At 40.6% G+C, this 26,752-nt stretch overlaps 1 protein-coding gene across 2 annotated transcripts in view; it reads left to right on the forward strand.

Moving 5' to 3' along the window:
- LOC144604879 (PH domain leucine-rich repeat-containing protein phosphatase 1-like) overlaps window positions 1-26,752 on the forward strand; it is a 138,137-nt gene that overhangs the window by 54,566 nt on the left and 56,819 nt on the right. For both annotated transcript variants that reach the window (XM_078419678.1, XM_078419689.1), the window contains exons 2-3: window positions 25,541-25,731; window positions 26,586-26,711. In XM_078419678.1, coding sequence (XP_078275804.1) covers window positions 25,541-25,731; window positions 26,586-26,711 — 317 coding nt within the window. The remainder of the gene's footprint in view (window positions 1-25,540; window positions 25,732-26,585; window positions 26,712-26,752) is intronic.

The raw sequence follows: 26,752 nt of genomic DNA on the forward strand, positions 1-26,752 counted from the left end.
TTCTCCCCATACCCCCTGACTCCGCTATCCTTAAGAGCTCTATCCAGCTCTCTCTTGAATGCATTCAGAGAATTGGCCTCCACTGCCTTCTGAGGCAGAGAATTCCACAGATTCACAACTCTCTGACTGAAAAAGTTTTTCCTCGTCTCAGTTCGAAATGGCCTACCCCTTATTCTTAAACTGTGGCCCCTTGTTCTGGACTCCCCCAACATTGGGAATATGTTTCCTGCCTCTAACGTGTCCAACCCCTTAATAATCTTGTACGTTTCGATAAGATCTCCTCTCATCCTTCTAAGTTCCAGTGTATACAAGCCTAGTCACTCCAGTCTTTCAACATATGACAGTCCCGCCATTCCGGGAATTAACCTATTATGAATAAATAAGATAATTTTCTCAAACTAGGAAGCAAGAAGTGCCATTTTTTGATAACTATATATCTAGACTGCTAAATGAATGTAGGAAAGTGTATGCAAGATTAAAGAATTATCTGAAATGTTCATTTCAAAATACTTTGTATGTATTTATCTCAGTGCGGGAATTGCATTGTATATAAATATTTCTGGGGCGGGGTTTATTACAACATAATAAATAGTAAACATGACAGTGTAATTAAAGATTCCCTCATCCATCGAAGCATGAAGATTTCAGGATTTTGCAAATAGCTTAATTACTTGATTTGAGCATTTGCAATAATTCCTTTGAAAAGGAGTAAATAGCCATGTTTTTTTTTGTTCCATTTTAAATTAAGCAAGTCCTGAAGCTACTGCCATTTTCCCAAAATTAATACTATAATATCTGTGCCAGTGTTTCAACAAGCTTTTTTTTTGTTTTTGTTTTTGTTTTAAGAACCTTTAAGTGATGCCTCTTTCTGTGCTGTGGGATATCCATGGCAGGTGTACTTCATACTGGTAGACAGTGAAAGGACATTCACCTGAAATTGACTTGATGCCTCTTATCACGAATATATTGCCTGATTGCTGAATATTATCATAATTTCCTTCTTTTCACATGTTGATAACATTGATTTCACAACCATTTGATTCTCCATTTGGGAAAATGCTGGTTTGTCTCACTACAGTGCCCTCCATAATGTGTGGAACAAAGACCCATCATTTATTTATTTGCCTCTGTACTCCACAATTTGAGATTTGTAATAGAAAAAATCACATGTGGTTAAAGTGCACATTGTCAGATTTTATCAAAGGCCATTTTTATACATTTTGGTTCCACCATGTAGAAATTACAGCAGTGTTTATACATAGTCCCCCCATTTTAGTGCACCATAATGTTTGGGACACATGGCTTCACAGGCGTTTGTAATTGCTCAGGTTTGTTAAATTGCCTCCTTCATGCAGGAAAAAGAGAGCTCTCAGCACCAAGTCTTTCCTCCAGTCTTTCCATCACCTTTGGAAACGTTTATTGCTGTTTATCAACATGAAGACCAAAGTTGTGCCAATGGAAGTCAAATAAGCCATTATGAGACTGAGAAACAAGAATAAAACTGTTAGAGACATCAGCCAAACCTTAGGCGTACCAAAATCAACTGTTTGGAACATCATTAAGAAGAAAGAGAGCACTGGTGAGCTTACTAATCGCAAAGGGACTGGCAGGCCAAGGAAGACCTCCACAGCTGACGACTGAAGAATTCTCTCTATAATAAAGAAAAATCCCTAAACACCTGTCCGACAGATCAGAAACACTCTTCAGGAGTCAGGTGTGGATTTGTCAATGACCACTGTCTGCAGAACCTTCATGAACAGAAATACAGAGGTTACATTGCAAGATGCAAGAGCAACCACAGTTCTGGAAAAAGGTCTTGTGGACAGATGAGGCGAAGATTAACTTATATCAGAGTGATGGCAAGAGCAAAGTATGGAGGAGAAAACTGCCCAAGATCCAAAGCATACCACCTCATCTGTGAAACACGGTGGTCGGGGTATTATGGCCTGGGCATGTATGGCTGCTGAAGGTACTGGCTCACTTATCTTCATTGATGATACAACTGCTGATGGTAGTAGCGTAATGAATTTTGAAGTGTATAGACACATCCTAATTGCTCAAGTTCAAACAAATGCCTCAAAACTCATTGGCCGGCAGTTCATTCTACAGCAAGACCATGATCCCAAACATACTGCTAAAGCAACAAAGGAGTTTTTCAAAGCTAAAAAATGGTTAATTATTGAGTGGCCAAGTCAATCACCCGATCTGAACCCAATTGAGCATGCCTTTTATATGCTGAAGAGAAAACTGAAGGGGACTAGCCCCCAAAACAAGCATAAGCTAAAGATGGCTGCAATGCAGGCCTGGCAGAGCATCACCAGAGAACACACCCAGCAACTGATGATGTCCATGAATCACAGACTTCAAGCAGTCATTGCATGCAAAGGATATGCAAAAAATACTAAACATGACTACTTTCATTTACATGACATTGCTGTGTCACAAAAATTATGGTGCCCTGAAATGGGGGGGGGGGGGGGGGGGGGGGGACTGTGTATAAACACTGCTGTAATTTCTACATGGTGCAACCTAAATGTATAAAAATGGCCTTTATTAAAATCTGACAATGTGCACTTTAACCACATGTAATTTTTTTCTATTACAAATCTCAAATTGTGGAGTACAGCGGCAAATCAATAAATGATGGATCTTTGTCCCAAACATTATGGAGGGCACTGTATACTTTTTTATCAACACCATATATGGAAATTATGGGTGAATTCTAGGCCTTAACTTCCCGCAACATGGCAGACTGGCTTTATTGTGTTGTCTCATAAAATGTGGAATCATTCAAGAAAAAATCAGTTACAAGCACTTAATTGACACATCTATATACTAAAACTCTTGTTTGTTTGTTTGTTTGTTCCTAAACTACAGCCAAAAGGGTACACGATAAAGCAACAATTTTAGGCCCACGTTACCCACCGTCGTCCCTTTGGTGCTAATGGAAGAAGTTTCATTGAAATCGGTTATATTTTTTAAGTTATTCACATGTTAAAGTTTAAATCTATCTCCGAGGGAGGGGGGAGGGAGGGGGAGGGAGGATAAGGGGGGGTTGAAGGGATGGAATGGGGAGGAGGGGGAGGGGGGACGGAGGGGAGGGGTAGAGGAGAGGGTGTTGCGCCAATGCAGGAGAGGTTTGGGCCCAACGGGTCCACTTGGTCTAGTTATTCTTAAATGAATGAATTGAGTTAAGAGACCAAAAGATTATGATCTTATGGTTAGATGACTTGTATTATTCTATTTTGGGGATTGAATGCAGTTATTAATATCTTAGTGCAAAATGGAAAATTCATAAACTGCATTGATAGAAACTGCACCATAGAAACATAGAAAATAGGTGCAGGAGGAGGCCAGTGCTGTAAATATTCAAAAGCAAACTATTGTGCAAAGTAAACAAGCAATAGGTTTGCTCAAGAGCACTATTTTCTTGAATTAAAAAAGTAGCGATAATTAGGTACAGGAATACCACATCCCTGAATGGTTGCTTAACCAGACTGCAAGAACAGTAGATCTTAACACAGGAATATGTGTAGTCTGAAACGTGGAACATGAGCCTGACTGTCTAAAGTCTCAGACTTCCGTATTTGTGACTGAACATATTCCTGTGTAACTCTTCACATCTCATGAAGAAAGCTAAATGTGTCACTGCTGTGTTGGATTGATACCTTCTTGAATCTCCATTATAAATGTTCATTTTATCATAACTTGCATTGTTGCAAATTATTATAGATTATTAGAAAATACATGATTTTAATACATGATTTTCAATTTTCCCTTATTTTTTAAAATCTATATCTGCATGTAACATTTTTTCAATTCCATCAGTGCTTCTTATATGTGGCACGGCTTTGAGTTTGATCAGGATAATTCCTAATTTGTCAGGCACATCATCATCTGTACGTTATTTGTTTATTAAAAAAGTGCAAAGTTTATGCAAGTCTGTCCAATCGTTATCAATCCAAATGGGCTGTAGCACTTCCTTTATCTCTTCATTGCATTGTGCACAGAATGTAATGTACGTGCAGAAGGGTATGTGTCGCTTCTCCCCATCTATAAATAAACTAAAAGGAGGAAATACTGTTTTTTTCGATGGAAAAAAAAGATGTCTCTTTTACTTGAAAATGTATTGCCTGCTCTAGCAGTGATTTATGACACATGAATTGTTTTCGATCCTGATGTGATGAAATCAGTGTTTTAAATGCCCATTCATTAAGTAACCGTAAAGAAGCAGTCTATTGTTGGGAAATGCTTGCAAGCTGAGCAAAGTTTATATCTTGCGAGATTATTGGTGCAGTAACATTAATGAGCAGATTTTTGAAAGGGTATATTCTTTTTTATGAGGAAGCAATGTGCATGCTCTTGTAGTAATTCAGTTATATGTCTCAGGAGGTTTTGGTTGCAGGACAAAAGAAGGATCAGTAAAAGACAATTGGAAAATATAAAGATAATTTAAAGTTTCATACTTCTCTGAAGCTAAGTATTATGTTTGATTTTTATAGTTATAAAATTTGCAGCCACAATCTGCTGCCTCGGCTAATGCAAGAATATCAGTTAACACCTGAATTTAGTAATTTAGGCTAAATGCTACAAGCAGCAATCCCTTCCTCTTTGCTCTTTTGTCTTTTTTCCTTTCTTGGTTTCATTATTTTTCTTTCCCAGCCTAATCTCACGATCCAAAATATCATCTGTTCATTTCACTCCACTAATGCTGCCTGACCTGCGGAGCTCCTCCAGAACTTTTTTTTCTCTTTCTCATTCTCATTCCATTTTCTTTTTGGTGTTTTCTATATATTTTTGATATGCTTTGATGAAGATTTTAATTTTCCTCCAAAATGAGACTTATTTTTTGGACTGCAGTAGATGTTAATTGATGTTTGTTTTCCAACACCAGCAATTGAATGTTTTTGGCCTGAATTCAAGAGCTTCAAAGACAGATTAAGGATTTTATAGCAGCAGGTTCATATGGAGTGCATCCAAGTATGAAAATAATGATAAGAAATATGATGTTTTAGAAGTAATTGTTCATTCATTCAAGCTAATATTAATTTGCAATACATTAAAGTTTAACATTCAAGCCCTTGGCCTTTTGTTATTGGTTCCTTCTTTACTTCACACCAGCATCAGGGAAAAGTTCTTTACAGTAAAAACATTCGTCCTTTACTGCTGCTTCATCTCCAGCCGCTGTCTAAAATCCTTCCCTGATAGTCAGAGTTCAGGAATTTAACCTTTTGGAAAGTAATTTCAACAAGTCATCAAAAGTTGATCAGATATAATTATTAAGCTACATTTGTGGCACATTCAACTGTTTGTATTGCATTGCAGAAGCTAAAGTGGATATCTCGATCCATATTCACGCAGTACAATGACCAGAGATTTTGAATGGGGAAACAAGGAACTATAGATGCTGGAATCTTGAGGCAAATACAAACTGCTGTTCAGCAGAGGCAGCATCAGTGGAGGGAAATGGACAGTCGATGTTTTGGGGCAGGACCCTTTTTCAGACTGATGCAATAGAAGGTAGAAATGGGGAAAAGGTGGGGCAGGAACTCACAAGAGATGAGGTGGTACCGGTCGACGATTTGATTGGCATATGAGCTAGCTGAGAGAGAGAAGAGTGGAGTAATCAAGACAGGAAATGATAGGTGAAGAAAATAAAAGGGTGCAAAAAATGTAATCTGAAAAGAAAGGAATGTGGGAAAGAAATGTAGAACCAGTGGAAGGGATGGTAGGTAGACGTGAGTGGAGTAGGTGGAAATATGGCACCTGGATGGTGTAGAGGTGGGTGATGAGCAGAGGGAGGAGGTAGAAGAGGAAATGGAACTCAATGATTGGAGCATTGGAGCAGTTGGGAAAAAAAGGTGTGTGTGAGAGATTCTGAATAGATCGGAAGGAAAGAGGTATGTGTTTAATTGTCATCTGTACCGACAATGGAACAATTAAATTGTTAGTTGCAGCAGCTTAACAGGCCCATAAACACAATACACACCGATAAATATAATTTAAAAAAATGAATAACCATAACATCAGTGCAAAAAACTGAAGTTCACAGTGCAAAGACATGGCGTGTAGAAGTTCATAGTTGCTGCGATTAATCTTGTCTATGTTCAAGAGCCTAATGGTTGAGGGGGAGGTGGGGGAGGGTGTAACTACCCAAGCAGAATATGAGTGCTGTTATTCCAGATTGCATGAGGCCTCATTCTGGCAGTGGAGGAGGCCAAAGAAAGATAGGTCATTATGGAAAGGGGATTTTAAGTGGCTAGCATCCGGGAGCTCTGACTGGCTCTGGGAGATGGTGCACGTGTTCGGCGTAACTGAGGAGCATACTTAAGAAGAAAATTGGGAGTGCAAAAGGGACCTATAGTAGATAATTTTAAGGAAATTATAATGGAATAATGATAACATAAGAGAAAGAGGGTAACTAGAGAAAGAAGAGAGCCCCTCAGAAACCAAAGCGGTCATCTCTTTGCGAAGCCACAGGAGATGGGCAAGATTCCCAATGGGTGTTTCTTCTCTGCTTTTACCATGTTCGTAAGTTCATAAATCATAGGAGCAGAGTTTGGTCATTCGACTCATCAAGTCCACTTCGCCATTCATTCATGGCTGATGTATCTTTCCCTCTCAACCCTATTCTCTTGTCTTCCCCCATAACCTTTGACACTATACTAATCAATAACCTGTCAATTGCTGCTTAAAAAATACCCAATGACGGCCACCATAGCCATCTTTGGCAATTAATTCCACAGATTCACCAGCCTCTGACTAAAGAAATTCCTCCTTTTCTCCTGATTTATGTATCCTCTCCCCATTTAGAAAATAGTCTACACTTTTATTCCTTCCACCAAATTGCATGACTGCACACTGTATTCCTTCTGCCTCTTCCTCACCCACTCTTCCAACATGTCCAAGTCTTCCTGCAGAGTCCCTGCTTCCCCTACACTGCCCGCCTCTCCATCCATCTTCGTATCATCCGCAAACTTGGCCACAAAGACCAATTCCCTCATCCAAATCATTGATATACAATATGAAGTGTAATGGCGCCAACAAACCTTGGGGAGCATCACTAGTCACCAGCAGCCGACTAGAAAATTCCTCTTTATTCCCACTCTTTGCCTTCCCTCTCATCTTGTTTAGCAGCCTCGCATGCGGCACTTTATCAAAGACCTTCTGAAAATCCAAGTAAACAACATCCACTGACTCTCCTTTGTCCATCCTGCATCCTTAAAGAATTCCAACAGTTTTGTCAGGCATGATCTCCCCTTCACAAAATCCGGCTGACTGGCCTATTTTATCATGTGCCTCTATGTACTCAGAAACCTCATCCTTAATAATGGACTCTAAATTCTTACCATGGAGAAAGGCATGAAGACTGGGGAACTTGGGACAGTTAATGGAGATGTCTTGAGGACAGTCCGCATTATGGTCAAGGAGCTGTTGGAAGTTCTATCGTACACTCGAGAGACAATTTGCAGAAGCCAATTAACCTACAAACCTGCATGTCTTTGGAATGTGGGAGAAAATCAGAGCACCCGGAGAAAACTCATGCGGTCACAGGAAGAACGTGCAAACTCCGTATAGAGAGCACCCTAGTCAGAACCGAACCTGGGTCTAGCACTGTAAGGCAGTAACGATACCGCTGTCACCACGTTGGAGTTCTCCTGTGCATTGAATAGTAAATTTATGCGTGAGCAGTAGTACTTCCGTTTCTGACTTACACAATGGTGTACTTACACAATGTACACGGGATATAACTTTTAATAAGTCGGTAAGTGTCTGGGTATGCATTTAGAGAGACAGGAACTGATGAGGTATCGCCAGCATGGTTTTGTATGAAGGAAATAGTGTTTTAAGAATCTGAGTTTTTTGAAGATGTGATCAAAAAGGTTGACAAGGACAGTGCTGTAGACATCATATATTTGGACTTCGGCAAGGTATTTGATAAGGTTCCACGTGGTAGGCTGCTCTGGAATATTAGATCACGTGAGATGAATGAATGAAAATAAGTTTATTGGCCATGTATGCATATACAAGGAATGTGCCGTGGTGCTCCGCTCACAAATGACAACACAAACATACGGATATAACCACATCAAAACAATAAGGATACAACATTACGGTCTAAACATGTGGGTGAAAATAAACCAGAGCAAAAAAGTGACTACAGACTTTGGTTATTGAGTAGAACTATCACTCGTGGAAAAAAAGCTGTTTTTATGTCTGGCTGTGGCTGCTTTGACAGTCCGGAGTCGCCTTCCAGAGGGCTTCAAAGAGTTTGTGGCCAGGGTGAGAGGGGTCAGAAATGATCTTGCCCGCTCGGTTCCTGGCCCTTGCAGTGTACAGTCCGTCAATGGGGTGAAGGTTGCAGCCAACGACCTCAGCTGTGCGAACGATTTGTTGCAGCCTCCGGATGTCGTGCTTGGTGGCTGAGCCAAACCAGACCATGATGGAGAAGGTGAGGATGGACTCAATGATAGCAGTATAGAATTGGACCATCATTGCCTGTGGCAGATTGTGTTTCCTCAGTTGCCGTAGGAAGTACATCCTCTGTTGGGCCTTTTTGACTGTGGAGTTGATGGTGGCCCCCCATTTAAGGTCCCTAGAGATGATAGTTCCAAGGAACTTAAATGATTCCACAGATGTGACTATGGTGTTGTTGATGGTGAGTGGGGAGAGGGGAGGGGGATCTCTTCGAAAGTCGAAGATCCAAGGAGAGTTAGCTGACTGGATTGAGAATTGGCTTCCTGTTGGGAAGCAGAGGGTAATGGTGGAAGGTTGTTTTTTCAGACTAGACCTGTGCCTCGTGGTGCGTTTGGGATCTGTGCTTGTTGTTTGTGGTTTATATCAACGATTTGGATGAGAATGTAGAAGGTATGATTGGTAAGCTTGCAGTTGACACGGCAGTGGGGGTATTATAGATCATATACAAAAATTAAAACCACATTTTAATCAGCTGGGCAAGTGGGCTCAGGAATAGTTACTGGAATTTAATGCAGATAAGAGCAAGGTGTTTCATTTTGGAAAGTCAAAACAAGGCAGGACCTTCACAGTGAATGGTGGTTGTAGAACTGAGGGATCTGGGAGTGGGTTCATAGTTTCCTGAAAGTGGAATCACAGGTAGATAGGGCGTTCAAGAAGACTTTTGATACATTGGCCTTCATCTGTCGGGTATTAAGTATAGAAGTTGGGATGTTATGTTACAGTTGTACAAGATGTTGATGAGGCCACACATGAAATATTGTATTCAGTTTTGATCACCCTGCTCTAGGAAGGATGCCGTTAAGCTAGAAAGAGTGCAGAGAAGATTTATGAGAATGTTGCCAGGACTTGACCTGAGCTATTGGGAGAGATTGGACAGGCTAAGATTTTATTCCTTGGAGCGCAGGAGGCTGAGAGGTGATCTTATAGAGGTGTATAAAATCATTAGGGGAATAGATAGGGTGAATGCACAGAGCCTTTTGCCCAAAGTAGGGAAATCAAGAACCAGAGGACAAGTTTATGGTGAGAAGGGAAAGATTTAAATGAACTTGGAGCGGCAATTTTTCACACAGAAGGTGTGCCAGGGGAAATAGATGAGGCAGGTACTATAACAATATTTAAAAGACATTCAGAGAGATATAGATAGAAAATGTTTAGAGGGATATGGGCCAAATGTGGGCAAGTGAGACTCGCGTAGATGGGGCATCTTGGTCGGAATGGGAAAGTTGGGCCATATTCTTGCTATATCACTCTTACTATGAGTGGTCACTTAGTCTATACCTGGTTTCACCAATGTGGAAGCCACATCGAGAGTACCAAATGTAATGGACAAAGTTAGAGGAAGTTCATGTAAAACTTTTCTCACCTGGAAGAGCTGATTGGCTCCCTGAATAGAATGAGGGAAGAGATGTAGGGATAGGTGTTGAATCCCCTGCAGCTCCCTGGGGGAGAGTGAGGAGGGTTGAGCAAACCAAGGAGTCACACCAACGAATAATCAATGTATTATTCGAAGTTCTGAGTAGAAATATTTTTATGTGAAAGTCTGTTACCCTAACTAATACATATAAATGCAATAAAACATAAAGGCTGCTGGGAAACTAGATGCAAGGAATTTATTTAATATTGGTGAGTAACTCACACCTGGATTACAGTACTTTGATTTGATTAAGGTTTTCTCCACATTAATATTGACAGATGTGAGTAGAAACTTTATTTTGAAAGAATGATCTAAGCAGTGAAACTGATGCTCTGAAGATGTTAAAAGCTACATATTTAAGCAAAGTAGATCATCTTGAGGTGAGGTTTTAATCCTTGATCATATTAAAAATTCTAAATTGTAGATGAGTAATTTCTCAAGGGGACAGACTATAATTGTTGCTTCTAAATTGGGAAATTTAAAACCCGCCTTGTCCATATTGTCTAGTAAAATATGATGTGATAAATGTATATTTTTATCTCAGCTTCACATTTCAGAATACAGTATATTTAATTCTGCAGATTTTGGGTTTGGGTTTATTATTGTCACCTGCACCAAGCTACAGTGAAAAGCATAAGAAAATAACTGCAGATGCTGGTACAAATCGATTTATTCACAAAATGCTGGAGTAACTCAGCAGGTCAGGCAGCATCTCGGGAGAGAAGGAATGGGTGACGTTTCGGATCGAGACCCGTCAGCTTTGCTTTGCATGCTATCCAATCAAATCAGATAATACTATACATCACTACAATTGAGTCAAGCCCAAGTACAATAGCTAGAGCTATGGCAAAGATACAGAATGCAGAACATAGTTCTCAGCAATATAATATAACAGTTGCGGAGACAAAGTCCAATGTCTGCATTGAGTAAAGGAGAAATGACTACCTAGCTTACAGGACTAGGGTATAGTTCAGGATGGTTCTGAAGGACTGTTCAGATAACAGAGGGGAGTCTGTGTGATGGACTGGGCTAGATCCACAACTCTGTGCAATTTCTTAGTATTCTGAGAATGTAGAGGCACTGGCGTGTCTTCTTGGCTGTTGCAATTTGTTGTGTCTCCCTATCTTGGTGTTATGTTCGTGACACCTTCTTAAGAACAGCTAAAAGTACATCATCTTTAATATATTAAGATGTTCCAGATAACATCATGGCATTCATTATCAAGTAAAATTTGAGGTGAGCACTTAGGATTCTCTAAGATGTTCACTGCTGGAGATCATCAGGAAACTGCTGGTAAAGTTTGGCCAGCAAGTTTTGGACTTCTTGGTTTTTTACAGAAATCCTTCAGATGGTGGGAATTATGAGTAGATACAGTGCCCTCCATAATGTCTGGGACAAAGACCCATAATTTATTTATTTGCCTCTGTACTCCACAATTTGAGATTTGTAATAGAAAACATCACATGTGGTTAAGGTGCAGATTGTCAGATTTTAATAAAGACCATTTTTATACATTTTGGTTTCACATTGTAGAAATTACAGCAGTGTAGTCCCCCCATTTCAGGGCACCATAATGTTTGGGATACAGCAATGTCATGTAAATGAAAGTAGTCATGTTTAGTATTTTGTTGCATATCCTTTGCATGCAATGACTTGCTTGAAGTCTGCAATTCATGGACATCACCAGTTGCTGGGTGTCTTCTCTGGTGATGCTCTGCCAGGCCTGTATTGCAGCCGTCTTTAGCTTATGCTTGTTTAGGCGGCTAGTTCACCAGTTTTCTCTTCAGCATATAAAAGGCATGCTCAGTTGGGTTCAGAACGGGTGATTGACTTGGGCACTCAAAAATTGACTGTTTTTTACCTTTGAAAAACCCCTTTGTTGCTTTAGCAGTATGTTTGGGATCATTGTCTTGCTGTAGAATGAACTGCCGGCCAATGAGTTTTGAGGCAATTGTTTGAACTTGAGCAGATAAGATGTATCTATACGCTTCAGAATTCATTATGCTACTACCATCAGCAGTTGTATCATCAATGAAGATAACTGAGCCAGTACCTTCAGCAGCCATACATGCGCAGGCCATAACCACCACCACCGTGTTTCACAGATGAGGTGGTATACTTTGGATCTTGGGCAGTTCCTTCTCTCCTCCATACTTTGCTCTTGCCATCACTCTGATATAAGTTAATCTTCGTCTCATCTGTCCACAAGACCTTTTTCCAGAACTCTGGTTCTCTTTTAAGGACTACTTGGCAAACTGTAACCCAGCCATCCTATTTTTGTGGCTAACCAGTGGTTTGCATCTTGCAGTGTAGCCTCTGTATTTCTGTTCATGAAGTCTTCTGCAGACAGTGGTCATTGACAAATCCACACCTGACTCCTGAAGAGTGTTTCTGATCTGTCGGACAGGTGTTTGGGGATTTACTTTATTATAGAGAGAATTCTTCTTTCATCCGCTGTGGAGTTCTTCCTTGGCTTGCCAGTCCCTTTGCGATTAGTAAGCTCACCAGTGCTCTCTTTCTTCTTAATGATATACCAAACAGTTGATTTTGGTGAGCCTAAGGTTTGGCTGATGTCTCTAACAGTTTTATTGTTGGTTTCGCAGTCTCATAATCTCATGGCTTCTTTGACTTTCATTGGCACAACTTTGGTCCTCATGTTGATAAACAGCAATAAAAGTTTGCAAAGGTGATGGAAAGACTGGAGGAAATACTTGGTGCTGAGTGCTCTCTTATACCTGCATTACGGAGGCAATTAAACACACCTGAGCAATTACAAATGCCTGTGAAGCCATGGTCCCAAACATTATGGTGCTTTGAAATGGGGGGGGACTATGTATAAACACAGCTGTGATTTCTACATGGTGAAACCAAAACGTATAAAAATGGACTTTAAAAAAATCTGTGCACTTTAACCACATGTGATTTTTTTCTGTTACAAATCTCAAATTGTGGAGTACAGAGGCAAATAAATAAATGATGGGTCTTTGTCCCAGACATTATGGGGGGCACTGTAAGACTTTTGTTTTGCACAGAACAGTCAAGATTCCCCAGAATGTTCTAATCCAGCTCTTGGTTTTAATTCCCCTACCCTAGTAGCCTTATTTAAATTCTTTGTACTCTTAAATAGCCTGGTTGGAACAGTTCTCAGTCTTAAAACTCAAGGGAATACATGAGCACTCTGCAACTCCTCGTAATTTACATTAAAAATTTTGCTCAATCGTCATTTGGCAATTGCAATCTTTGCTCAAGTTTTTTTAATCAACCGGGCTCGGTCTGATCAAGGCTCTATAAATTCCACACTTTTGAATTCCAATTTTCTTGAGAAGGTTAACATTTATTTATGTACAAGAATGCCCAAATCCCTTTGCTCCTGAATCTGGTTTTTCATTGGCATTTTTGTTATTATTCCTTTGATGTAGTCCTTAAATTCAAAATCTTCCTAAGTGATTAGATTTGAGAGAGTGAATGTTGAGTACAAGCTATTTTAAAAATAGAGCCAACCAAAAAAAAAAATTCCAGGAAAAGAACAATCATCAAACTTGCCAATAATAGTAAACCCATTGTTCTTTTCTAGCTGTGATTGAATAAATTGTAACTTGTATATAACCACATTAAAAGAAAAGGCACCCTGGGAAAAAAATACTCTTTGTGGAACCCCATCAGGCTAAATCATTTTAATTTCATCTTTCCCTCGGTGGAATTACATTTACTTTTAAACTTTTCTTTAAAAAGTGTGTTGTTTTGAGAAAATGATTTTCAATTATGAAGTTAGATATGTTTTTGATTTGATTAGATTCCAGTTCCAGTTTGTTGTAAGAACTCAATGAGGGAAAATAAAAGCAAAAAAAAGGATGCTGGAAATCTGAAATGCAAATTGAAAATGCTGCAATTCAGACAGAATTAGCATATCGAGTCAATTATTTTTCAAAGGTTACAGGCCAGATAGAGTATGTTTCTGTCACTGCAGATGCTGCCTGACCTGCTGAATGTTTCAAACACTTGTTTTTTTTGTGTGTGAAAATTAAGCCCATTTTGATGGCACAACAAATTTCACTTTACTAAATAATTGTTTAACACATCAGTTAAATTTAGTCATCAAAAAAAAGAAAAAAAGTTCCTTAAATCGGGGATGGGTGGTCACCTTATAAGTTTGAAAAAATGGGTGTTTAAAGAAACAAAGTTGCAACACATTCCACAATAATATTCAATTACATGACTTTAACAAAATAAATCTTCAAACTGCTTGAATTAGTGCTTCAAACCACCTATACCATTTGTTTAGTCTTGTTGCTTTGAACCCCTGTTTCTTCTTTCCATTCCTTTTGGAATTCGGATAGTCACTGCTGCTCGGGGAAATTATGTTGATAACTTAGTGCTTTGTTTAGCAACATTATAACCCAGGGGAATTGGAGCATTGGGATTTGTACTAATCTGCAGAGAACAGCAGCACAGAAATAAAGAAACTAATGTACTGGACATGCCCTTTCTTGTGAGCTGTAACTTTCCATCGATGGATTATTTTGTCATGACAAAAATGCTGACATTTTAAAATTTATTTCTAAATTTTGAATACCCTGGTTAAGTTCTCACTTCAATGTTTTGTGTATGAGGTTATACAGTCAAAATCCAGAATGGGGCCCATATAGCCAGATTGAAAGCTGATGGTGAATATTTGGATCAAATTATTATTCATATTGGTGTATATATATTTTTTATTGGTTTTATTCTGAGTATCTGAGAGTGTATATATTTTATTTTGAATATTATACAGTCATAACTTTTATAAAATGGATGTGATTGTGTGCTGAAGACTGAGAAATAAATATTCTGACAGTTTCTGATCTGCATGATTCCTAACAATAATAGGCAAGCATTTAGCCGCTGAGCCTTTGGGTGTTCTTGACTTCTTCAAATGAACTCTCAGTTCTCCCTCTATCTTCCTGTCTCCACCTATATCCTTCCTTTGTCCCGCCCCCCTGACATCAGTCTGAAGAAGGGTCTCGACCCGAAACGTCACCCATTCCTTCTCTCCTGTGATGCTGCGTGACCTGCTGAGTTACTCCAGCATTTTGTGAATAAATGAATTGTAATATACGATAGATCTCTGGTAATTGAAAACTTATGAAAAATCTGATATATAATGGATCATGTAATGTGATTAAGTACACTATAAAGTCTTGCAGTTCTTATTTCTTGCCAGTGTTACAGTGTTTTTTTCAAAAAGTAACAGGTTAACCAATTGATATTGCATGCTGTCTGTATGTTTCCAGTTTATGTTCTGTTTTGCATTGTAATTGTATTATAATGAACCATTATAAGTACAGCAGTCATTGGGCTTGAAATGGGTAATAATTCACATGAAGAACAAATGTATTAAAGCCATGATTTTTGCTTGATTTCATGAATGAAATTATCCTGACAAATAAATAGTTTCAAAAGTAAAATGACAATACCTTGAAAATATATCTATTTTCTGAAATGCATTAATAGCAAAATTATCCTTGATACATATTTATCCATGCATCATTTTTTAACCATTCACATGCCGTTGTAAGAAATTTAGTGTGAATTATTTTTGTTATGGATTTTAGGACAGATTTTTTTTTCAATTGGTTAAGTCATGGTTAGAAAAACTATTTCTTTGGTTGCCACGTACAGAATGATGGACTGCTTTTAAAGCAAGTGACATATCGAACCAAGGGGTCTTGAAAAGGTTGTGCTGAACTATCATTCATCTTGGATGCCAATTGAGACCCATTGTGACAAATTAGGTGCTTGATATGTGTAGGAAGGAAGTGCAGATGCTGGTTTACACCAAAGATAGACACAGAATGCTGGAGTAACTCAGCGGGACTGGCAGCTTCTCTGGATAGAATGAATGGGTGATGTTTTGGGTCGAGACCTTTCTTCAGACTGAGAGTCAGGGGAGAGGGAAACGAGAGATATGGAAGGGTAAGGTGTGAAAACAACAGATCAAAGGGGACGAAGCTCAAGGAAAATATTTCGCTTGGGCAGCTTCCAACCCAGCAGTATGCATATTGACTTTAGTTTTTTAGTTTAGTTTAGAGAGACTTCTCTAACTTTAAGTAACCCTTGCTTTCCCTCTCTCTCGATCCCTCCCCAATCCTAGCTCTCCGACCAGTCTGACTGTCCCCTTGATTAAATGTTACATTGTATGCCTCGTTGACACCTTCCTCTACCTAACAATGATCTATTCTGTATTTTCCTTAAACCTTGTCCCCCTTGATCTCTTGCAACACCAAAGATCACAGGTTCTAATGGAATTAATTCTACATCAGTAATGGGAAGAATGCCTGAGGTGTTGCACTTTGTGAAGTTAAACTAGGGCAGGACTTGCACAGTAAATGGTAGGGCACTGGAGAGCATTGTAAAATGTAAAGACCTCGGGGTACAGGTACACAGTTGCCTGGAAGGGGAGATGCACGTAACCAGGATGGTAAAGAAGGTGTTTGGCATGATTGTATTCATCACTCAGTGCATTGAGTATACGAGTTGAGATGTCATGTTACAACTACAAATTATTGGTGAGACTAAAGTTGGAATATTGGGTGTGCTTGTGATCACCCCGCTACAAGAAGGATGTCATCAAGCTAGAAACGGTGCAGAATTGTTTTACGAACATGCTGCCAGGTCTGGGGAGGGCTTGGGGTATAAGGATAGGCTGCAACGTTTTTTCCCTGGAGTATATGAGGCTGAGGGGTGATGTTAGAGAGAAATATAAAATAACGAGAGACATGGATAAGGTGAATCATCACAGTCTTTTTCCCAGGGTAGAGGAATCAAAAACAAGTGTGCATAAATTTAAGGTGAGAGGCCAAACACAAGCAAATGAGAACCGCTCCATTAGACAACTTAACTGCCATGAGTAGGTTGGGCCAAAGATCCTGTGTCCGCACGTCTATGTCTATATTCTGCGGGATAGAATGAATGAATGAATTAAAACGTTATTGTCATGTCACAAGTCACAGCAAAATTCTTTGCTTGCATACCTTGCCAAAGTATGCAATAGTCGCCCATGAAGGACGATTACAAAGTTACAATTTTCCCCCGCTCCGGTTCCCCCTTTGCTCTTCCCCCCCTCCCCACTCCTTCACAGCAGTCCCCCCATGCCCGGTTGTCCATTGTTCCTCTCCCTCCCTCACGGCGCCCCCCCCCCCCCAAGCCGGGTCCTCCACTGTTCATTGTTCTTCACGGCATTCCCCCCACGCCAGGTCCCCATTGTAATACCCCCCCTCTCATGGCGGCCCCCCACACCGGATCCCTGATGCTCTTCCTCCTCCCTCACGGTGGTCCCCCCACGGAACCACCCCTCGTTCCTTCCCTCGGCAGCGACGTCCTTACCTCACGTGCACGTCCTCGTCCGTCAGTCGGCGCCATCATCGGCCGCTGCACTGAGCTCTCCACTATCGCCCCTTTATCCCACCCCCCTCCCCTCCCCCCCACTCACCCACTCCATCTGCTCTCAACCTCCCTCCCCCCCTCACCCACTCAACCAACTCCATCCCCCTCAACCCCTCTTATTCTCGCCCCTCCCCGACCCCCCCCCCTCACCCACTCCATCACACCATCCCCCCTCACGTGGCCAGAAGCCAGAAACGGGTCGCTGCTGTTTCCACCATAGCAAAGTCGAAATATCGCAGGTCGTCCCAACTGCGCTCGTGTGGATTGAGGGGGGTTGGAGTGGGTGATGGGGGAGGGGAGGAGGGGGGATGGTGGGTGAGTGGGGGGGGGAGGTGAGGAGGGGGGTTCAGAGAGGATGGAGTGGGTGAGTTAGCAGCAGCTCCTTGGCTCTGGTGGTCCTAAAATTGTTGCGCTATCGTGTAACGGGGGCACAAAAATAAGGCATGATCAAACAGGCATGATCAACCAAACAAACAAACAGAGTTTTAGTAATATATATATATATATATATACTAGACCAAGTGGACCCGTTGGACCCATTCCTCATAGAGGGGGGACAGGGAAGGGGAGAGGGTGCCACTCACCTCAGTCCCGTGGCGCCGGCGCTGCAGCCAGAACGAGCCGTGGACCCAAACCCTCTCCTGTATTAGTCTAGAACCCTCCTCCCCCACTCACCCTCTCCATCCCCCCACCCCACCCCCACTCCCCTCTCCCCACCCCCACTCCCCTCTCCCCACCCCATCTCCACCTCCACTCCCCCCACCCCATTCCCCCCACCCCATTCCCCCACTCCCACGTCACCCATTCCTTCTCTCCCGAGATGCTGCCTGACCTGCTGAGTTACTCCAGCATTTTGTGAATAAATACCTTCGATTTGTACCAGCATCTGCAGTTATTTTCTTATACAGTAGATGAGGTTGGAGGAGATGCAAGTGAACCTCTGCCTAACCTGAAAGAACTGTCGGGGTCCCTGGACAGAATCGAGGGAGGAGGTATAGCGACAGGTGTTGCATCTTCTGCGGTTGCAGGGGAAGGTATCTGGGGAGGGGGTGGTTTGGGTGGGAAGGGATGAGTTAACCAGGGAGTTGAGGAGGGAACAGTAAACCAAAGGCTGGTTAGCCATTTCATTTTTCCTCGTTGATTATGTTGTAATTGACCAGTGGGTTTGGTTTCATACAAATTGATTCAAAAGCTCCATGTATCTTATTATTGATGACTGGATGAATTGGATTGGAGGTCAGACAGAAGCACAAATTGAATGTGCCAAACAGCAAAGAAAGCAAAGGAAAAATCACTCACTTTGGGGAATGACCACCACATATGCAAAAAATATATATATATTTTTTTTCATCCGTTTGTATGAACAGAGTAAGAAAGGCTTAATGATCAACACATGTATTGTCTGTAGAATATAGAAAAGTACAGGCACATGGATAAGAAAGGAGGCATAGCTGGGTGAGGCAACTTGATTGGGCCGAAGGGCGTGCTTCCATGCTGTTTCACTCTAAGATTAAAAATACTAGAACCCTCAGCTCCTGCTGATGTACATCCTACTACATTGAAAAGATAGACGCAACAGGCTGGAGTAACAGCGGGTCAGACAGCATCTCGGGAGAAAAGGAATAGGTGACGTTTCAGGTCGAGACCCTTCTTCAGACTGCAAACCATGTTTAAATCTGTCGTTTATTCCTGTCCACCTCTTTATATTGCTAGTCTGCATCGGATAAACAAAGTCTTGGTCTGTGTTGTGCTGCTTCTACCACGTTTTATACTCAGACCAAAATGGGAAAGAGTGAATGTCTGCATTGTGTGTATTCAGTAAAAAATATGACGGCTGCATTTGTGGTCATTTTGTGATCTGAAATATGCAGATTTTTGCTCCAGGTAAGGTTTATCTTCTTTCTTGGGAATCTAGATTTAATTATTACTATATTTTAAAATAATTTAAGATTATTCAGGATATTTAAATTCTTGTTCACTTATTGTCTTCACATTGCTGCATATTTTGCTATTGCTGTACTTCCCACCAGTTTTACTGAGTAACCAAGAAGTGAGTCATTTTGCTTTTCCTATATTTAGACATGGACTGATTTATGCCAGCTATAAAGAAACAATCAATTTGCTGGCACATTACAGTGGTGAGTGTGCAGTCAATACATTTAGTCAGCAAACAAAATACACATTAATTGCATAGGGCTTTATATATGTTAAATAACTGCAATGACAAATAAATCTCCCATGTTATCACCAATATTTAGTAAGAGGAAAGAGTATGAACATACCAAGATCTATTGTAAGAGGCTTGAATAGTAGATGGCCTGCATGATTCAGCCTAGATGTAATTAGTGGTGGAAGGATTAGCAAGCATTGGTATTAATAACAAAAACTAATGAAACCAAGAATTGCCATTCATTTAACATTTTGGCAGAATATTAAAACATAAAACTAAGAACACCAGTCTGAACCCAAAACGTCATCTGTCCCATTTCTCTCCACAGATGCTGCCTGATCCATTAAGTTTCTCCAGCATTTTGTTTTTTGCTTGTCTAATTATAGTTCATCCATAACTCATGATACAGCATTTTGCAAGCCTATTCAAATTGGAATGTGTCAACAACACTAGGTTTGGACAAAAGTTAAAGCCCAGATCATAAACTAGTACATTTTTCCCTATGTGTCGGAAGGAACTGCAGATGCTGGTTTACACCGAAGATAGACACAAAATGCTGGAGTAACTCAGCGGGACAGGCAGCATCTGGAGCGAAGGAATGGGTTACAGTCTGAAGAAGGGTCTCGTACCGAAACGTCACCCATTCCTTCTCTCCAGACATTTTTCCCAAAAGCTGGGATTAATTTCCCTGGAGAGTAGAAAGTTGAGAGGGTGATCTTATAAAAGTATGCAAAATGATCAGAGGCCTAGATAAAGTGAATGTTCATCATCCTTTTCCCCAGGGTTTGAATAACCCTGAACCAAAGTTTGCAGGTTTAAGGTGAGAGAGGAAAGATTCCAAAGATACCTGAGGTGCAATTTCTTCACTTGGCAGGGTGGTGCGCACTTGGAGCGAGCTTTTAGAGAAAGCTGTACATTGGCATCTTTTAAAACATTCAGATGGGCACATGGGTAGCTAGGATTATGAGGGTCATGGGCCAAACTCAAATAAGTAGGATTATCTTAATTATAAATCTGGTTGTATGGACGAATTGGGTTTAAGGGCCTGTTTCCAGGCTTTATGACTCACTGACAGTTTGTGGCTGTGATGTGCACTGCTTGCTGTCCACTGAGTCGGATGAGCTATGGACTGGTTACAGCTTATTTGATGAAGGCTCTGTACTGCTCAGCAGGGCTCATGAGCACGGATGATATCACTTCCTTGCTTTCACAGGTCTCATTATTTCTACCTATCCCAAAAAGGCACAACTGGGAAGTATCCTCAGGGTTATCATGTTAATCATCTGGGAGGAAGTGGAAGTTTGACTTTTTAGAAAAAAAGGTTTTACAAAATTAGGACTAGCTTTCTTTTTTTTGAAAAAGAGAAAACTCAAATGAAAACTGATGCAGAGTTCATGTTTCTCTGTCCACAAATGCTGCTTTACCTGCTGAGTATTTCCAACACTTGCTGTTTTTACTTTGTTCGACATTTACTTGTTTGCCCAAAATATCTCAGATATTTGTTGGTGGATATTTTTGGGCAAACAAAATGGAAATGTTTACCAAACTTGCATCCTGCCACTCCAAGGGTCTCGCACTGAACCGGAGATGCACGTCTTTCTGGGCTCTCACTTAGCCAGAATCTTTCTGCTATTCAGTATGAGGTTGCACAAAATATTGTTGGCGTGAGCTGGATCACCGAATGGCAGATCCTGCCCGATGACACAAAAGCTGGGTGATTCTATCTGCTAGTGATGCAGTGGGGGGCAGACTTCATCACGGACAATGGAAAATAGTCTGCTCTTTTGGCAAACTTCCAAATGCAAACAGCGTACCAGTATTTATGCCCAGGACTGCCTGTTGATGGATCAAGGTACCTACAGAAAGCCATTGGATTCCAACCAGAAACAAGAAATAAAATACAGCTCACAATGATGTCAATTTCAATAACATTTTAAAAGTTAGCATGGTAATTCAAAATTATTTTCACTAACCAGAACATTAGCAAAGACCAAATTGCTTGTAAGTGAACAAACCTCATTACTTTATTTAAATTCCGTATTGGGAAGGTCCTGGGGAGTGAGAACTGATTTTCTCATGTTTCTCAAAGCAAGTTTATGTGAAGATTTATTACTTGGTTGTTGTCATAAAATCATTAATAAAAGTACTTTTGCATAGAAAATTGTAGCCAGCTATTTTCCACATAGAGTATTGGAAGCATTTTGGGTTGCAAGCCTACATGTTTAGGTTGAGGTTTAATATTGTCATGTGCACCAAGGTACAGTGAAAAGCCTTGTTTTGCATGCTATTCAAATTCATCTGATATACCATAAATAAATACAATCAAGTCAAACTCAAATACAATAGATAGAGCAAAGAAGAAGACACAAAGTACAGAACATAGTTCTCAGCATTGTAGAAAATTTTAGCAGATCACCTTCGAAGAGGTGAATCAGACAGTACCCTGGCTTATGGTAGGACCATTCAGAAGCGTGATAACAGAGGGGAATCAGCTGTTCCTGAGTCTGGTGTTGTGCACTTTCAAGCTTATGTACCTTCTACTGGACTAGAGCAGGGAGAAGAAGGAATGATCGCGATGGGACATGTCCCTGATTATGTTGGCTGCTTATCCAAGGCAGTGTGAAGTGCACATGGGGTCATTGATGGGAGTCTGGTCTGTCTGTATATTGACAGCTGAGCTGATGAGGCCCTGACATGGATAGAAAATTGGTTGGCAGACAGGAAACAAAGAGTAAGGATTAACGGGTCCCTTTCAGAATGGCAGGCAGTGACTAGTGGGGTACCGCAAGGTTCGGTGCTGGGACTGCAGCTATTTACAATATACATTAATGACTTAGATGAAGGGATTAAAAGTAACATTAGCAAATTTGCAGATGACACAAATCTGGGTGGCAGTGCGAACTGTGAGGAGGATGCTATGAGGATGCAGGGTGGCTTGGACAGGTTGTGTGAGTGTACAGAACTTTATTGTCATTCGGTACAAATACCGATCGAAATTACAGCAGTCACAAAACACACAAAAGAAAAAAAAAAGTACACAGGACACACGACCCCAAGACAAACATCCATCACAGTGAGTCCAAACACCCCCTCACTGTGATGGAAGGCAACAAAACGAGTGGGCGGATGCATGGCAGATGCAGTTTAATGTGGATAAATGTGAATTATCCACTTGGGTGGCAAGAACAGGAAAGCAGATTATTATATGAATGGTGTCAAGTTAGGAAAAGGGGAAGTACAACGAGATCTGGGTGTCCTCGTTCATCAGTCACAGAAAGTAAGCATGCAGGTACTGCAGGCAGTGAAGAAAGCTAATGGCATGTTGGCCTTCATAACAAGAGGAGTTGCGTATAGGAGCAAAGAGGTCCTTCTGCAGTTGTACAGGGCCCTAGTGAGACCACACCTGGAGTATTGTGTGCAGTTTTGGTCTCCAAATTTGAGGAAGGATATTCTTGCTATTGAGGGAGTGCAACGTAGATTCACGAGGTTAATTCCTGGGATGGCGGGTCTGTCGTATGTTGAAAGACTGGAGCGACTGGGCTTGTATACACTGGAATTTAGAAGGCTGAGAGGGGATCTTATTGAAACATATAAGATTATTAAGGGATTGGACACGCTCGAGGCAGGAAACATGTTCCCGATGTTGGGGGGGTCCAGAACCAGGGGCCACAGTTTAAGAATAAGGGGTAGGCCATTTAGAATGGAGATGAGGAGAATCTTTTTCACTCATAGTTATGAATCTGTGGAATTCTCTGCCTCAGAAGGCAGTGGAGGCCAATTCTCTGGATGCTGCTTTCAAGAGAGAGTTAGATAGAGCTCTGAAAACAGAGTCAAGGGATATGGGGAGAAGGCAGGAACAGGGTACTGATTGTAGGTCTGAACCAGCAACTTAAACCTTTAAAGCATTAAACCAGCATCTACAGTCCCTTCCTACACAAGGAACTGCAGATGATGGTTTACACCAAAGACAGACACAAAATGCTGGAGTAACTCAGCTGGCAGTATTTCTGGAGAGAAGGAATTGGTGATGTTTTGGGTCGAGACCGTTCTTCAGAAGAAGAGTCTCGGTCTGAAAAGTCACCCATTCCTTCTCTCCAGAGAAGCTGCCTGCTCCTCTGAGTTAATCCTGCATTTTACAGTGCCCTCCATAATGTTTGGGACAAAGACCCATCATTTATTTATTTGCCTCTGTAGTCCACAATTTGAAATTTGTAATAGAAAAAAATCACATGTAGTTAAAGTGCACATTGTCACATTTTAATAAAGGCTATTTTTATACATTTTGGTTTCACCATGTAGAAATTACCGCAGTGTTTATACATAGTCCCCCCATTTCAGGGCACCATAATGTTTGGGACACAGCAATGTCATGTAAATTAAAGTAGTCATGTTTAGTATTTTGTTGCATATCCTTTGCATGCAATGATTGCTTGAAGTCTGCAATTCATGGACATCACCAGTTGCTGGGTGTCTTCTCTGGTGATGCTGTGCCAGTCCTGTATTGCAGCCATCTTTAGCTGATCCTTATTTTGGGGACTAGTCCCCATCAGCTTTCTCTTCAGCATATAAAAGGCATGCTCAATTGGGTTCAGATGAGGTGATTGACTTGGCCACTCAGGAATTGACCATTTTTTAGCTTTGAAAAACTCCTTTGTTGCTTTAGCAGTATGTTTGGGATCATTGTCTCGCTGTAGAATGAACCGCCAGCCAATGTTTTGAGGCATTTGTTTGAACTTGAGCAGATAGGATGTGTTTATACCCTTCAGAATTCATTATGCTACTCCCATCAGCAGTTGTATGATCAATGAAGATAAGTGAGCCAGTACCTTCAGCAGCCATACATGCCCAGGCCATAACCACCTCTACCGTATTTCACAGATGAGGTGGTATGCTTTGAATCTTGGGCAGTTTCTTCTCTCCTTCACACTTTGCTCTTGCCATCACTCTGATATAAATTAATCTTCGTCTCATCTGTCCGCAAGACCTTTTTCCAGAACTGTGGTTGCTCTTTTAAGTACTTCTTGGTAAACTGTAACCTGGCCATCCTATTTTTTTCGGCTAACCAGTGGTTTGCATCTTGCAGTGTGGCCTTTGTATTTCTGTTCATGAAGTCTTCATTTTAAAGCTAGGATTAAGAATTGGAAATATTTAAATTCAGGATTGTTTTGTTACCTATAATAAGAATTTAATAAGAAATTACTCGGAAGTGACTCCCTCGGAACTCCAGGTTTCTCTCTTTCTCTCTTTCTTTTGCTTTTTCTTTTTCCTTCTTTTTAACTGGGGGGTGGGGGGAAGGGGGGGGTGGGGGAGGGGAGAAAATACAGAACAATACGTGTACAATCGAATTTATAATGTAGTTATTATTGTTTACTATGAAATGTAAAATGTATGAGTTCTGTTAAAACTTCAATAAAATATTTTTTTTTTAAATAAAAAAATGAAGTCTTCTGCGGACAGTGGTCATTGATAAATCCACACCTGACTCCTGAAGAGTGTTTCTGATCTGCCGGACAGATGTCTGGGGAATTTTCTTTATTATAGAGAGAATTCCTCTATCATCAGCTGTGGAGGTCTTCCTTGGCCAGCCAGTCCCTTTGCGATTAGTAAGCTCACCAGTGCTCTCTTTCTTCTTCATGATGTCCAAACAGTTGATTTTGGTAAGCCTAAGGTTTGGCTGATGTCTCCAGCAGTTTTATTCTTGCTTCTCAGTCTCATGATGGTTTCTTTGACTTTCATTGGCACAACTTTGGTCCTCATGTTGATAAACAGCAATAAAAGTTTCCAAACGTGATGGAAAGACTGGAGGAAAGACTGGGTGCTGAGAGCTCTCTTATACCTGCATTAAGGAGGCATTTAAACACACCTGAGTAATTATGTCCCAAACATTATGGTGCCCTGAAATGGGGGGGGGGGACTATGTATAAACACAGCTGTAAACATTATGTCAATGAATATGATCTATTGCTCTCAATTATTTTGATACCATTTGCTAATTAAATAGCAGCTGATAATTTTTTTTCTTAGGCAATTGGGTAATTGTTTTATTTGCATTCCAGGAAAACCTTGCACCATTGAGCACTTGGAGCGAATCCAGCTGAGTGGATTGTTCAATGTTCGAAAGGGGAAAATGCAGCTTCACAAGTGGACCAGACGTCAGGTTATCTTGTGCGGAACTTGTTTGATAGTTTCATCTGTGAAAGAATGCCAGTCTGGAAAAATGCATGTTCTGCCTTTGATTGGGGGAAAGGTATTGTGGCAATACTTATTTCTGGAATACATGAATTACATTTACATTGTAAAAGTAATTTAATGTTTTTTTAAAATTATTTAGAGGTACTGATGAAAGTGACTTTTGTGAACTTATTTTGGTCTTCACTACATATATTTAGTAATAGAACAAATATTTTGCAACGGTGCGTTACTTTTGTGAAAAATGAAGTCTACCAATGTTTCTATCTATTTATTTATTGACTTATCTATTAAATATTTTTCCACTTATTGAGCCAAACAACATTCTTATCTTTTAAGTGAGCATTTAGGAATTCATTCAAATTTTAAATAAAGGATCATAACCTTATATTCTTGTCTGAAGAATGCTGAAATAAGGGAGCCTGTTTCAATGCTTGATAACTCTAAAAACTGGTTGTCTTCTCATGGATCCGATAAGGAAATGCCAATTTACACACTGAGCTTCCAGAATGAAAATGAAAAAATAATATTTCTGGGATAAGGCAAGCAGTATTATTTAATTTTAATAATGAATTAAATCTTTTTAAAAGTTTCTTTTGTCTTTTAATTTATTTTCAGTGTGTTAATGTACGGGGATCACTGGGTGGCACGGACTTGGAGGGCCGAAAAAGGCCTGTTTCCGGCTGTATATATATGATATGATATGAAAGGCATTGGGCTGCACAATGCTTTCCTGGCTCCCAGTGAGAGAATGAACATGTAACCATGTAAAAAGATTATCATGGTCCAGGGATAGGCAGACAGCCAGCCATAGATCTCAGGACTGGCAGATGATCTGCAACATTTTTAGAAGTATTCTGTGATGTTGTATAAAGTATGCCACTAAAGAATTTGATTTTCTTTTTTGCATAGGTGGAAGAAGTGAAAAAGTACCAGCACTGTTTGGCTTTCAGTTCATCAGGTCCACAGGGTCAAACCTACTACATCAGTTTTGACATTTTCCCAGAATATTTACGTTGGCTACGGCAGGCTTCAAAGGTGAGTCTGGGTGTGGGTGTGCTTTTAGCCCTGTGCCAAAC

Source organism: Rhinoraja longicauda, chromosome 2 (genome assembly GCF_053455715.1).
Source record: "Rhinoraja longicauda isolate Sanriku21f chromosome 2, sRhiLon1.1, whole genome shotgun sequence".
In the NCBI taxonomy this organism is placed as follows: Eukaryota; Metazoa; Chordata; class Chondrichthyes; order Rajiformes; family Arhynchobatidae; genus Rhinoraja; species Rhinoraja longicauda.